The sequence below is a fragment of the Lepidochelys kempii genome, chromosome 7 (assembly GCF_965140265.1).
Source record: "Lepidochelys kempii isolate rLepKem1 chromosome 7, rLepKem1.hap2, whole genome shotgun sequence".
In the NCBI taxonomy this organism is placed as follows: Eukaryota; Metazoa; Chordata; order Testudines; family Cheloniidae; genus Lepidochelys; species Lepidochelys kempii.
The window spans coordinates 108855774-108869976 of record NC_133262.1 but is presented as its reverse complement, the minus strand read 5'-3'; the positions used below and the strand labels follow the sequence as shown (position 1 = coordinate 108869976).

General features: G+C 38.1%; 1 protein-coding gene across 4 annotated transcripts in view; it reads left to right on the top strand.

The window, feature by feature from the left end:
• SEC23IP (SEC23 interacting protein) overlaps window positions 1-14203 on the top strand; it is a 39289-nt gene that overhangs the window by 12612 nt on the left and 12474 nt on the right. For 3 of the 4 annotated variants that reach the window (XR_012160062.1, XM_073354210.1, XM_073354208.1), the window contains exons 4-16: window positions 101-294; window positions 1061-1150; window positions 2470-2590; window positions 3517-3606; window positions 4285-4426; window positions 4742-4950; window positions 6250-6368; window positions 7140-7310; window positions 7643-7738; window positions 10251-10448; window positions 11105-11260; window positions 12129-12231; window positions 13119-13304. Coding sequence is in view for 3 of the 4 variants with exons in the window: in XM_073354210.1 (XP_073210311.1) it covers window positions 101-294; window positions 1061-1150; window positions 2470-2590; window positions 3517-3606; window positions 4285-4426; window positions 4742-4950; window positions 6250-6368; window positions 7140-7310; window positions 7643-7738; window positions 10251-10448; window positions 11105-11260; window positions 12129-12231; window positions 13119-13304 (1875 nt within the window). In the remaining variant the exon portion in view is untranslated. The remainder of the gene's footprint in view (window positions 1-100; window positions 295-1060; window positions 1151-2469; window positions 2591-3516; window positions 3607-4284; window positions 4427-4741; window positions 4951-6249; window positions 6369-7139; window positions 7311-7642; window positions 7739-10250; window positions 10449-11104; window positions 11261-12128; window positions 12232-13118; window positions 13305-14203) is intronic. The other variant, XM_073354209.1, reaches the window with a different exon arrangement.

Sequence of the window (14203 nt, the reverse complement as noted above, 5' to 3'; positions counted from 1 at the left end):
TTAAGTGGTTGATTAGCATCCTGACTGACATTAATTTCACAGCTTTAAAAGAGGAAAGCACAAGTTACTATTGTAACAAAGCATGAATTTTGTATTCTAGTCCAACCTGATCCTGAGAGCGTGGTTTTGAGCACTGATGGGGGGCGCTATGATGTTTACCTGTATGACAGACTAAGAAAAGCTGTATATTGGGAAGAAGAGCCATCTGAAGTCAGACGATGTACATGGTTTTATAAGGGAGACAAAGATAGCAGGTTTATTCCTTATACTGAGGACTTCAGTGAGAAACTAGAGGTCAGTATTACTTTTAAGTGAACGTAACTAAGAACTTAACCTAATAATTCTGATCTATTACCTCTCTTCTAGAAAAGCTTTTACACCTGCTTGAAATTGTATTAGAGAAAGGGGCTAAATTAGTGTTTTCTAATTCACAAAGTGGGGCTTTGTAAGATGCTTTAAGACTCACTTCTGTCCCCTTGTGCTGTTGGCCTAAAATATATTATGCAGTTTGTCAGATTATAACTAGAGTCACATTATAGTGCTATATATCCCTATCATTTTCCCTACTGTAAATAAAATTATGCAAGTAGTGTCCTAGCATATTCTAAAAGCTTGTCAACCTGGTGCATTAGTGCAGTGTTTCTCAACCTTTTTGATACCAGGGACCACCTTTCTGCTTTCCTAAACTGTCATGGAGATCTCAGGAACAGGCGCCAGTCCACAGACCAGTCACTGAGAAATACTGCATTAGTGCACACCAACTGGGTTGTAAATTCTCGTGGTGCACCAGCATATCATGCACTAAAAGTTTCCTAGTGCACAGTGACATAGTACTGTTTGAAACAGGATTACATCACCGAGCACTGGGGAACTTTTAGTGCATGGCAGCAGGGTTCACACGGTCAGTTCATGTGTGACACACTGGTGCACATGAGAATATACACCCCAGCTGGAGTGCCCTAGTGCATCATGTAGACAAGCCCAACTTTTGATTTGGCATGTTACATGTAGTTAGTCTAAAAAGACATACTGGTTTTACATAACTTGTCTATTGTTGCAGGCAGAATATAAAAAAGCTGTAACTGCGAATCAGTGGCACCGGCGACTTGAATTTCCAAATGGGGAAACAATTGTTATGCATAATCCTAAGGTAATGCTAATTATCTGGTTTTTAGGTCTTTGCAGTGTAGCATGGAGTTGAGTATGCTTTTGTGTAAAATTAAAGCATAACTTGAATACAAACTTAGCCTTACGTGGAGTTTTAAAAATGCACTTATCCATTGCTCTGGGTATGTGTATGTTAAAAATAATGTTTTAAAACTCTCCTTACCCCAACAGCCTATCAGAAATAATAAAAATCATCCTCTCTTCTAAAACCTGAGAGATTTTGCAATGTAACCAAAAAGTCGATACACTTGGGTGTTCTTAGGCCACTGGGAGGTGGGACAACTTTTAAAGTCAAAGGCCTTTTGCTGTGAATGCCTGCCTGCAGCTCCCTAGTTGTTAAATGAGGGATTGTCAGCTCAGCTGACCTTGGCTATTGTGGTATCATGTGAGGAGATATGCAAAAGATTTTAAGGCCAGAAGGGACCACTGTCGTCATATACTTTGAACTCCTGCATAACACAAGTAGAAGAAGAGCTCTGTGTGAACTTGAAAGCTTATCTCTCTCACCAGCAGAAATTGGTCCAATAAAAGATATTATCTCACCCACCTTGTCTCTCTAATAACCTGGTACCAACACAGCTACAACACTGCATATAGCACAAGCTATGATGTTTCAGCTAGTAAATCTTTCAGGCAGGCAGTACTCAAACCATTACGGGCTGTTTAGTTTAAAACCTGTACCTTAAATTTCACCAAACCGATGTAGATTGTGGAATACAGGTGTAACATGCTTGTTGCTGAAAATTCAGGTAAGTAGGCAGATGGCTGAATTCTGTACCAGCTGAGGTTTCTGAATTGACTTAAGATATTGCCCCACGTGAAAAAGTGTATCATAATGTTGTCACTTTGAGAATGATTTATTGTAAGTAACTGTAGTGAGGTCTGTCTCATGGCAGAAAAATATCTCACCTGCTAACCAAGTTCGGGCATGACAAAGTAAGAAAGGTACTCTTGGGCATTGCAAACCTGAATCAATCAGCAGGCCAACTTCCCCTGGTTATGGAAGACAATCTGGCAAAGGTTATTTTGTCTAGGTACTTGCCCCAAACCAACAAGAATTACTTAAGTCTTGTTTGAGTTTAGTTTTAGTCGGCTAGCCACTCACCCGATAAAGCATAGGAATAATAGTAGCTAAGAGCAGACAATGTATTGGAGTCAATCACAAGAGATACATTTAGTGAATGAGAAGAGCTATATTCAAACATACAATACCTTCATACATTCCAAGACCAGAATTTTCAGGTAAACAGACTAGAAAATAAGTTTTCCTTGTTTAAAGTTAGACGATCTATTTCTTTTCAGGTTATAGTTCAATTCCAACCTTCTGCAGTACCAGATGAATGGGGGACCACACAAGATGGTCAGACAAGGCCAAGGGTGGTAAAGCGTGGCATTGATGATGATCATGATGAAATTCCTGATGGTATGTGACAGGGCACATGTGGACTGCAGTGGGAGAGTTCTCCTGAGTCCCTTTTTTGCCTGTGGTTTGCAAAGCTTTGATCAATCTGATTTACAAAACAATCGCTCTCTGCCCCAATATATTTGTCAAGCAGACAGTGTTTCCAGGAGAGTGCCATTCTTATAACCAAGAGGAAAGCAAGTATTACCAGTGCAACCATCATTGCATATTATTGGAGAACATTTGTTTGCTTTTGTAAGGGTCAGTCGCTCCTTGCCTACAAATAAATCTTCCATTTTCACAGTTAAATCGGCTTCCTAAATCTGCCTTTTTGATTTTTAAGCTACTCCATCCCATAATTCGGAAAAGTTTTGAAAATTAACAGTACTTAGTTTTCTGCTAATAGATGAAGACAGTGTGAGAATATAATCTGGCTGATGGTAGAGTTGTGCTAATTATATAAATCTTAGACTGCTTTGGCTGGAACTACAACTTTTCCTTCACATTTGAACAAAAGACCCAACATGGTCGTCAGTTTGAGGTGCTTGAATTGCTTTTAAGAATGCCCTTCTTTGAACTTGCACTGTTCTTCCATAGATGGGCAGGCTCTGAGGCGCACGCGTGTGTGTGTGTGTGTGTGTGTATATATATATATATATATATATACACACACACACACACCGTATAATTCCACATTTTCTTGCATGTGGAATGACACCGGCATGGTAGTAAATAATAAAGACAGGAAAAGTTAAGTAAAATTGGAGGGGTGGCAAGAAATGGATTTTCTTAATTATAAAAGAAAATTTGTAGGTGAAATTGTATCCTGGGCCACATTATTACTGTCCTAACCCCCTAAATCCTTGTTATATAAAACTACATGACCAAACTGCGTCACTGTGAACATAATCAGATACTAATACTACTTGTTCTTTTGCTTTTTATAGGGGAGATGTCTCAAATAGACCATTTAGTGTTCATGGTTCATGGCATAGGTCCTGTGTGTGATTTACGATTTAGAAGCATTGTTGAATGTGGTAAGTCTTTAATCATAGCTTTATTCCGAAGTATTTAAACTCGGGTTATAGTTCTCTTCATTAATTGAATTCTTTAATGTGGTCTAGACAGTTTTTATATTGTTTTTGAAATGTTATTTGAACAATGTGTTAATTTAAGAACTGCAAATATTTCCTTATTTTGAGAAAGAAGCCAAAAATGGAAAAGAGTATTATTTTTTTCTCAAAACGGTTATTCATAATTTTAGCCATTGCTATGAGTCCCTCAACAGTAAACTCATATTTTTATAAGTTCCTGTATAACTATTGAAACAACTTAAACATTTAGGGTAAGACTTTTGCCCAATAAATTTATATTCCATATATTGTAATCAAAACAAAAAAAAAACCCACAAAAATATATTTGATCATGAAACTAAATATGGTTTTATTTGGGGATACACCAAATACAACTTTGAATTAGATATTTAACTATTTCCTGACAGTTTTCTTCTACCTAGATAAGTAGTTTTTGTGAAATGTTGTAACTTCTTTAAAAAAAAAAAAAAAAAAAAAAAGTAAATGGGGAAAGAGGACTTTAAAAATGTTTAGTATAGTTGAGAAACATATTTGAAATCATGTTGTGTTAGACTTTTTTTGATTAACATTAATATCCGATTTCCATTACTTCCTCTCCAACCCCCCCCCCCCCCCCCCCAGTTGATGATTTTAGGACCGTGTCTCTGAAACTGTTGCAGACTCATTTTAAGAAGTCTTTAGAGGAACTTAAAGTGAGCAGAGTTGAATTCCTACCGGTTCACTGGCATAGCTCTCTACATGGGGATGCAACAGGTGTAGACAGGTCTGTATACAGCACGGTACCACTATGCACAGCCTCTGTCATACAAATTGCATAATACAATACTTTATAGAGTTAAGGAAAATGAATGAGAAATTACCATATGCCATAAAGGTAGGGTAGATAAACATGGTCTGATAACAATAGAATGATTCTTCTGTAATGTTTTAGTTGAGAAGTTTCTAATCGGTGGGTGATAGAACAAGCTGGATGATCATATAGTGCTGACTTCCCTTATTTCCAGTTGCTAGACTTCATTAAAAGATAATAGATTAAATATTTTCCTGATATTTCTTTTCCACATTTTTGCACCACCAGGAATATTAAAAAGATCACTTTGCCAAGCATTGGACGTCTGCGTCACTTCACCAATGAGACCTTGCTTGATATACTGTTTTACAACAGCCCGACCTACTGTCAGACCATTGTGGATAAAGTAGGCCTGGAAATGAACCGCCTACATGCACTTTTCATGAGTCGCAACCCAGACTTCAAAGGAGGAGTCTCTGTTGCTGGGCACAGTTTAGGTAATCTACTAATATATGTTTACTTTCTGGGACAAAATAGCATTGTTCGATAGAGGAAAATGCAAACTGCGTTTAAGCGTGGGGAAAGCTGGCCTGATATACCATAATGGTTTTCTAGAGTGTTGTTGGCTCCTAACGCACATTGTCAATATACTCAGTTTATAATACTTAATTCTTAAGAGACATTATGATCTAGAGCAGAGGTGGGCAAACTCCGGCCCATGGGCCACATTCGGCCCCCGGGACCACTCTGCCCAGCCCTTGAGCTCTCTCCCCTACTGTTTCCCGTTCCCCCGCAGCCTCAGCTTGCCATGCCACCAGCGCTCTGGGCAGCGCAGCGGTGTGGCTGGCTGTGGCTGGGCGGCGCAGCTGCCAGTCCTACTGCTCTGAGAGGCATGGTAAAGGTGCAGGGAGCAGGGGGGTTGGCTGGGTTGGGGGTTCTGAGGGGGTGGTGGTCAGGGGATGGGAAACGGGGGCTTTGGATAGGCGTGGGAGTCCCAGGGGGCCTGTCAGTGGGCGGGAGTGTGGATAGGGGTCAGGGGACAGGGAGCAGGGGGGGTTGGATAGGGAGTGGGATCCGGGAGGGGGGGCGGTTAGGGCTGGGGGGTCCTGGGAGGGAGGGGACAGGGAGCGGGGGGGTTGGATGGGTTGGGGGTGCTGAGGGAGGCAGTCAGAGGGTGGGAGGGGGTGGAGGCCATGCTGTTTGGGGGGGCACAGCCTTCCCTACCTGGCCCTCCATACAGTTTTGCAACCCTGATGTGGCCCTCGGGCCAAAAAGTTTGCCCACCCTGATCTAGAGGTTAGAGCATGGAGATGGGAGTCAAAAGACTTGGATTCTAGTCTAGTCTTAAAAAAGCAATTTGACATCTGACCACGGGTTAGTCACTTATCTTCTGTGCCTGCTTTCCCCAGTTGTAAAATGGGGATAACACTATCCTACTATGCCTTTCTTATGAGTATTATGAAGCTATGAATTCCTGGCTGTGTTGTCTGGGCTCTGCTTCTCCAATCCTGCCTCTAGGAAGAGTCCATAGCCTTAGGTAATGAGTAAAGGTGATGTTGGCTATTGTAATTGCTTTTAAGTGAACCAGCTTTAAGCACTTCCTATACTCTAGGAATTCTCACATAAGTGTAATATCTAAACATGTTTCTTCTTGTTTTTTATTTTTTCTGTAAAATTATATAAATAATCTTTCTTGCACTTTACCTACAGCCACTGCCATCACCAAGAAGTCCTATTTGTTAAGATTTTGGATCAAGAAAACAGGAATATTTACTCAAAACAATTTATATTTCCAGGTGCCTTAATTTTATTTGACATATTGTCCAACCAGAAAGACTTGACTTCATCAGGAAACTCTGGCCCTCCCACTGCTGCGAATGGGCTTGTGAATGATATGGTTGTTCGTGACAAGCAGGTATTACTTGCTTACCTGAATTTTGAGATGAATTCACTCTGGTGGTTTTTTGGAGATGTTTCTCAAGCTGTCAGAACTGTTATCAGTTTAGCATATTACCTGATGTGATAGTACATTTTAATTGACTAATGGAAACATGCAATCTAAAAACAGTAAGTTTGTGTTTCTGTAGTCTCTATATTTGAGGTTTCTTGTACCTCAAAAACTTAAAGGTCTGTGGAGGTTCTATCTAGTGGATTTAAGCCTGGGGCTGGGACCCAGAAACTGTTAAGTTCTAAACATTAGCTCTGTTACAGATTCTATGGCATTGAGCAAGTAGGGAAAGTGAGGTAAAGCGGTCTGCAAAAGAGAGGTAAAATACTGGCTTGAACAACTTTGTGAGTAATGATGGATATACATGAGGAGGAATCCGTTTACTTTAGTTCTCAGGTCTCAGATTGAGAGTGATGACAGGTAGTTTTTTTTTTTTAAATGTTTGACGGCATTTGATGTGTAAACCATGGAGATTCAAAACTCCTGGAACCTCATTGCCACTTTAGTCTCCCTTTAAATACTTTCATTTAAGCTCAGTCTATACTCACTGGTCGAAAATTTGATGTTGATATTTGCTATTTGCTTTCTTTAAAGCCCTTAGGCTAGGATGATTAACAATGCTCAGATGTTACCGATATTTTAAAAATATGGTTTAGCATATATTTGTGTACTGTAGCTTGCTGTTAACTCCTCACTCTATCTGTCAGTCTCATTGTGCTGCTTTAATCTTCTCTCAAGGTGACAGAGGATACCAACTCCTTGGCACCCATGATTACTCCTTCTAGTGAGGAGCCCTGTGATCCTGATGTGGAGGATGAAGTTCCAACCTTACAGAAGGCTCTGGAAATGCTCAGTGTCTCAGAGTATATTGACACATTTGAAAAGGAGAGAATTGATATGGAATCTCTGGTACAGCTAACAGTTTAAGTTGACATTGGGAGCCAGACAATCTTTTTTGCTTTATAGCTTAGTCTAAATAGCTTTTTTTAAAATTGAAACTTTAATTGTATGTATTGTATACTTAAGATTAAATATTATGTGAATCCATAACACTTTCAATTAAGTAGTTTGGTCTCCTCTTATGTACATTTATTGTTGTCCTGTACCCTCTTTGATCTTTATTTAATTCCGTGTAAATCTTAATCTGTACTATTTGAGTTTACTTAACTAATTTTTAAGCCATATTTTCAGTAAGTCACTAGGTAAGAAATCCTATATATATTTTTTGGGTTTTTTTCCAGCTGATGTGTACAGTTGATGACCTGAAGGAAATGGGTATACCTCTTGGACCAAGAAAGAAAATTGCCAACTTTGTAAAAGACAGAGCAGCCAAACAGGTAAATGCGCAATGTTTTATAATGCATTTATAATGGTATTATTTAACATTATTTGTTTTTCTACTAATACGTAACATTCTCTACTGTTATGTAATGGCCCAAATGATTTCAATACTTCTATATATAATGTGCATAAAATTTCAAGTTTTCTATCTGAAATTGAATTGAAATAATCTTTTTTAAATGTTGTTAAACTCAAAATTCTGAAAATTTCAAACAGTTCTAGTTGCAATGGTTGATGGTGGCAGGCTTTGTACCTTTTATCTGAAAATCCAGAATCTGTAAAGGCTTTAACATCCCGAGATAGTGAACCATTCAGGTTGTGCGGGTGCCCTCAAATGAAGGCGTAGCCGCAGCCTCTGTCAACTGTTCAAAGTGTTTCCCTCTGCCTGCTATTATCACCTGTGTGGTATGGTTTGATCCTAAGCCAGCTAGCTTTCATGCAGGATCCTAATTCATTCAAGAACTAGAAAAACCAAGAAAACTCAAAATGTAAGTTTGATGAGTAGACATAAAAATGTCAACAGCAAACTGCTGGTATTACTGCTCAAAACATCTCTCTTACTATACATGTGTGGCTGCTAAGCAGGAGGTTTGACAGGATAGAACCCTACAAGAAACTCCTTTTGTTTCTTTTGGAAAGAATAAGCCCTAAATGTTGAGAGAGACTTTAAATATTGCACCCTCCTATCAGAAACTAAACTGACTAACTTAATTTTTAAATAATGTTTTGCCTGTTTATATTTCAGTAAATTAGACACGATTATAGTTTATTTGTCCAAGTAAAGATCTAATATATAGATCGATGAGTTAAAAGCCTTTGGGGAAAAACAAGTTCTTGCTTTTTCCTTTTAGGTGGGTTCTGTCAGAATCTTTGATTTTTCCTTCCCTCCCCCCACTAACTGCAATAACAATGAGCAAAAGAATAATGCAAGAAATTACTGAAGAATTTCCAGTAAATGCCAAATAATCTTTTTTTTAATTATACCAGATTTATAGATCTTATCTGTAGCATCTTAGGAATGTGCTAATTTTTTAACAAGGGGAAAAGTTAATGTGATTGAATTTTTTTAAAAATTGATTTCTGTGTATTAGCAATAAAAATCTATTTTATTATATTTGTAGATCTCCACACTGCACACATGACATGCTTCTGTAGAGTCTACACCAGGGTAATGTGGTTTGGCATTTTGAATTGAAAGCAAAACTGAATTTTATAGAAAAAAACCTTTCCTAACTGGTTCTACAACGATAAAATTTAATTCTGTATGGAAAAAAGAGAGAATGAAGCACAGTACAGGTAGCTGCAGTGCATAACTTCTTCATGGCATCTCTGCAACATGCCTCATAGCTAACTTGGAGGGTGAAAGGATATTTCACATTTTGCCAATTTTATCCTTGCTCAAATTGCCAAACTTGTTGCCAGTTGTGGTGGTGGATTTTGTTCTGTTGACTGGGAGCTGGACTGAACCACCAAATTAATGTAGGCCACTGTACTGCAGTCAGATAGTGTCTTGTGGTCACTATTGGTCTGAGCTAGATTTGAATGTATGACTTAGAGGTGAAAGTTTCTCTCTCTACCCTAGTCCCTCCCCTGATTAATGCTTGTATCTTCTTTGGTTGTTTGCCGTTCAGTTTTTTTATACTAGTTCTAAATATAACCTCATTTACTGATTGTGTTTTAATTGGTGCTTGTGAAAAAAGTGTTTGTTTTTTCCATAGCAATACCAAATGACTTCCTTCTTTAAATGGTTGATTTTCACTCTTGAGAATAGCTTTCGGTCATCAGTGTGAAAATCCATTGATAGTATAATATTCTAGATTCCTACCAACGACTAATTCTAGGTGGCTCAGTATCAGTTCTTACAGCACTTAATACAGAGTGAGGTGGTCTGCAGTTTAATCATTTTATAACTTAGACTCTCAGGTTTCCTACTATAAGCTGATATTGTCATAGTAATCCCTTTCTGTGCTTTTTTTAAAAGAGAGTGAACAAAACTGCCTCATTTGTTCAAATATTGAACTGATTTCACGCTATAAACAATACTTGTTTTGAAGATTGATGAATGGAGGAATGCTTTCATCTGCTTTCTGTCACTGTTCTTAACATAAACTTAAAATAAATGTTAACACATTCAGTGACTTGGCAACCAGTTATCAAGTAGAAGAATCAAAAAATGTGGTGTTTGCTTCGTTGGGTAACATGGCACATATTGTGAGTTTTCTTACAGTTTTACTTTGTTTGGCTGCCTGCAAGTGTTCATGCTAGTTGTGCCCTAGAATCCTCTGTGCAGGTTCCCACAGTGCTCCATAAGGAAGGTTGGTAGAAAGAGGCAAAAAAAAAAAAAAAAAAAGGGTGGGTGGGACGGGGTCGGGGAGGTGTGTGTGCTTCCAGCATCTGAAACAGACCAACTGTAAATACATAAGGTACATCTGAAAACCCAAGATAGGGACTGAGAAAAGTTGCCATAACAATAGACTTTTTCAGGTTTTGATAACTTTGTTTCAATAGGAAAAGAAAAAATCATTAGCAGAAAAAAAAGCAGTGCAAACTCAGGAAGCTGCACAGAAAGCAAAAGAAGTAGTTACTTCTGTTGCCACTTCAGAATCTAATAGTCTGCATGAGAGGTCAAAGAGAAAACTTCCTGTTGGTGCCTTGGTTTCTTCTGTGAACATTGACTATGAGTATTTTGAAGTTGGTACTGGCCAGGTAAGATTGTTAATTAAAACATCTTATTTGAGAATAGTGGTATATACTAAGACAAAACAAAAAAAGTAAAAACATCCCATTTCATTCTAGTCATGTGAAAGAACTTGGGTATTTCTTGTTTTTCATTATAAGTGTGGGAGGGCTTGTTAAAGTTAGCGTTCAGCTTTGCTTTCAGTAATGCGGCCACCACAATTAATTTCACCCCTTCAGAGTGGCTAGGACTGGCTCCATTCCCAAATCAAGGTCTCCTACATTAAATTACAGCACTTGGACTGCCATGGTGTTGAATAGTCATTTGGGTTTTCTTTGGATGCTTACACATTACCTTTGTTCTACATCATTGTAGACCTAAAATTTGAATGGTCTGTTCTTAATCTAAAGTTTTATTTTAAGAAAATACACTGAAATATTTCCTGTTAGTTTGACTTATCCTCATATACTTTCCTATATGTTTTTAAGGTGCCTTTGCAAGGCTTCTCCATGTAAGCCATATGGGCAGAATATCCCAGCAAATATCTGCCACCCTGCAGCGTAAACTAGCGGGTTGTTGGGTGTTTGCTGAGCCAGTCACCATTTTTCCTTTTTAGTTAGGCTTAAAGTGAATTGCCTGACATTTGAGGTGGCATTTATTTTGTTTGATTACTTTGTGCTTCTAGGTTTCTGTGGCTTACAGTGTGCTAGACTTCGAACCAGAAAATTTCTTTGCCCTGGGTTCTCCAATCGGTGTGTTCCTTTCTGTACGAGGAGTGGAGAATATTGATGAGAACTATAGACTTCCTACCTGCAAGGGATTCTTCAATATTTACCATCCAGTGAGTGAGAAGTACCTGTGAGATTGGATTTCAAGTAATTTAGATGAAAGGAAGGTGGGAAAACTACATTTGAACTTCTTAAGGCACCAAAAGTAATTTTAAAACAGTCATCGTCCCCTGAACGTTGCAGTCACACTCGGTTATTTCTGAACCTCTACAGAAAATAAGTAGCTGGTTGCAAGTCATGTACTTAATACTTAGCCCAATTACCTTGCCACCTGCCCTCTTCGCTTTCCAAAGCCAAAATAATAATCTTATTGAGAATCTGTTTTCTGTCATCTGACTTTTAGACTGCTCTTTGTCTTCCTCCACTACTCCACTTCCTCACATTGAGATTTGGAAACTCTTTATAGTTATTGTAAAATAATAGATTTATCCTTCTCTTCATTCCCATCTTGTCATAGTACTAGCCAGTATGCCAGCTATATGAAATACTGGAAACTGGGGAAAATCTGCGTTTTTATCTTGACTCTATGTTGCTTTCAACACGGTTGAGTAGTGTATTGCAAGGTTTTGTGGTGTGTTGAATGGTTACTGATATTTGCTTATTCTGTAGCAAGAGAAATCCTTTTGTGCACTGGATGTATTATGTTAAAGAGCTAGGGCAAAATAATGCTCATCTCTGCTATCATGTCCCTCTCCTACAGTCTCTGAACCTAAGAGAATGAAAACACTGATCGTGTTAATGAATCAGCAGTAATTTACAATTTAACTAAACATTAGTTCACTTGAGTTAACTGAAAAAGACAGAATCTACAAATTATCTTCACTAATTGTCAACAGGTTTCTTTAACTGAAACGTCACTAACATTTTGGATTGTTAAACATCAAATAATTTTAGTTATTCTGGCTTTCTCTTTATTTGCAGCTTGACCCAGTGGCTTATAGGTTAGAACCTATGATTATTCCAGACTTGGACATAAAACCAGTTCTCATTCCACACCACAAAGGCAGAAAAAGACTTCATCTTGGTAAAAGGTTTTTTTATATGTATATTTTACTGTATATGTATAGTCTATGATTTTCTAATGCATCAAATATTGTAGGTCAAGATTTTCAAAGGGGATTAATGATTTTTGGTGTCTGTCTTCTCATGCACCCAACTTGAGATGCTTTAAAGGAGGCTGAATTTCAAAGGGCAGGTTCTCAGCACTTTCTGAAATCAGGCTGTAATAAAGTTTTTAACTTCTTAAGATTCTGAGGATAAGAAGTAGTAGCCAAATTAACTGGATCCCCATCTCTGTCCCCCAATGCCTGCAATTCTGCCACTCCCAAATATAGTTGAAAACTTAGACCCACCCTGGGTGGACGTTGATCCTGAGTTAGCCAGCCTTTCTGCTTGGTGTCACTGTGGGGTAGTCAGGAAAAGATCCTTACTGAGACAGTAGCAGTATCTGGGTTAATAGGATTGGATTCTTGACTCTTGTGTCAAACTCACATGCCCTTGGTTAAACTGACACATTTCAGGATTATAAGGAACTTTTTCCAAGTTAGGTTGTCAGGGACCTGGAGGAAGTTCTGACTTCCTGTGGAGCTCTGGGAAGAAATCATCTGGTTAGAATGAAGTGGCCATTTCCAACATTTACTTTTTTCAGATTCTGAACATGTTTGGTACGGTATTTCCTTGCCTTTTATTAAATTGAACTTTAACAGCATCTACTTCAAATACGGGTGGCAAAATACTGCTTTTATAGTGAAGATGCTGTGTTCTATGTCATCTTTTAATCAAGAGGAATAAGAGGCATGGGCATATATGCCCCAATAATTGGTACTTTGGCTAGTACTTACTTTAAAAAATTGTGTTTGTGTTCACGTAACATTTTCACTCTAAATGCTTCTGATATTGTGATCTTTTTAGAGTTGAAAGATTCTCTTTCTCGTATGGGATCAGATCTAAAACAGGGTTTTATCAGCTCTTTGAAGAGCGCTTGGCAGACTCTTAATGAATTTGCACGTGCTCATACCTCTTCAACTCAGCTGCAAGCAGAACTGGAGAAGGTAGCTAATCAAATTAAAGAGGAAGAAGAAAAACAAGTGGTAGAAGGTAGGTTGACATTTCACTGATATTCTCTTAGTACACTAATCTCATGTTTGTGGAAACATCAAAGCTCAAATGAACGTTAGAAATGTTAGATTTTTAGTTAATTACAATTTGATCTTGTCCAGGAAAACATATTTTTTCAGATTCTTAATATGTTGTTCTTTGTATTTGGTACTGTATTTCCTTGCCTTTTATTAAATTAAACTTTAACAGCATCTACTTCAAAGGAGGCTTTGATTAGTGAAATCTTACAATTGAGCTTGATGTCAAGAGCAAGTTTCTAAATGTCTTGCCTTTACTCTTCTGTAAGAAAAATGAGTAAACAAATATTTAACATCTGTGGGATTTCTGCTTTTTAATTAAGCTCTACTGCCTAGAAGGCCAGGCTGAGTAATGAGACAAGAGTCAGAAAGAGTGGATGTGGAGAAACTGAAATGAACACTGTGTCTAGGTCATAGATATTGCCTTCTACAAACATTAATCTCTTGGGAGGTTGGGGGCTTGATTTCTGCCTGCTATCACTTATCTGACAGGTATTATTTACCATTGTATGCTTTGTTGTTTCTGGGTAGAATGAACAAACACTTCCTTAGTCTCACACAATCAATTAAGGATGGTCATTGCTGCTGGAGAAACAGATTGAAACAATTCATTTTTATGGTTATTAGTCACACTGCTGCATGACAGAATGAAACCACATGAATGGATAATGAGATGTGGTTCTTAATTACCTATCTAATGTCTTGCAGAGACTCTGTGCTTCAAGGTTGCACTGTTATTTAAATTTATAATAAAAAAAACCTGAGACCTCCGTTTGTAATAATAAACCACACAGAAAACAGCAAAGGACTTATTTGTGTTTTATTCCACAGTTGAGTTGAGGCTACTACTGTCTTCCGAGA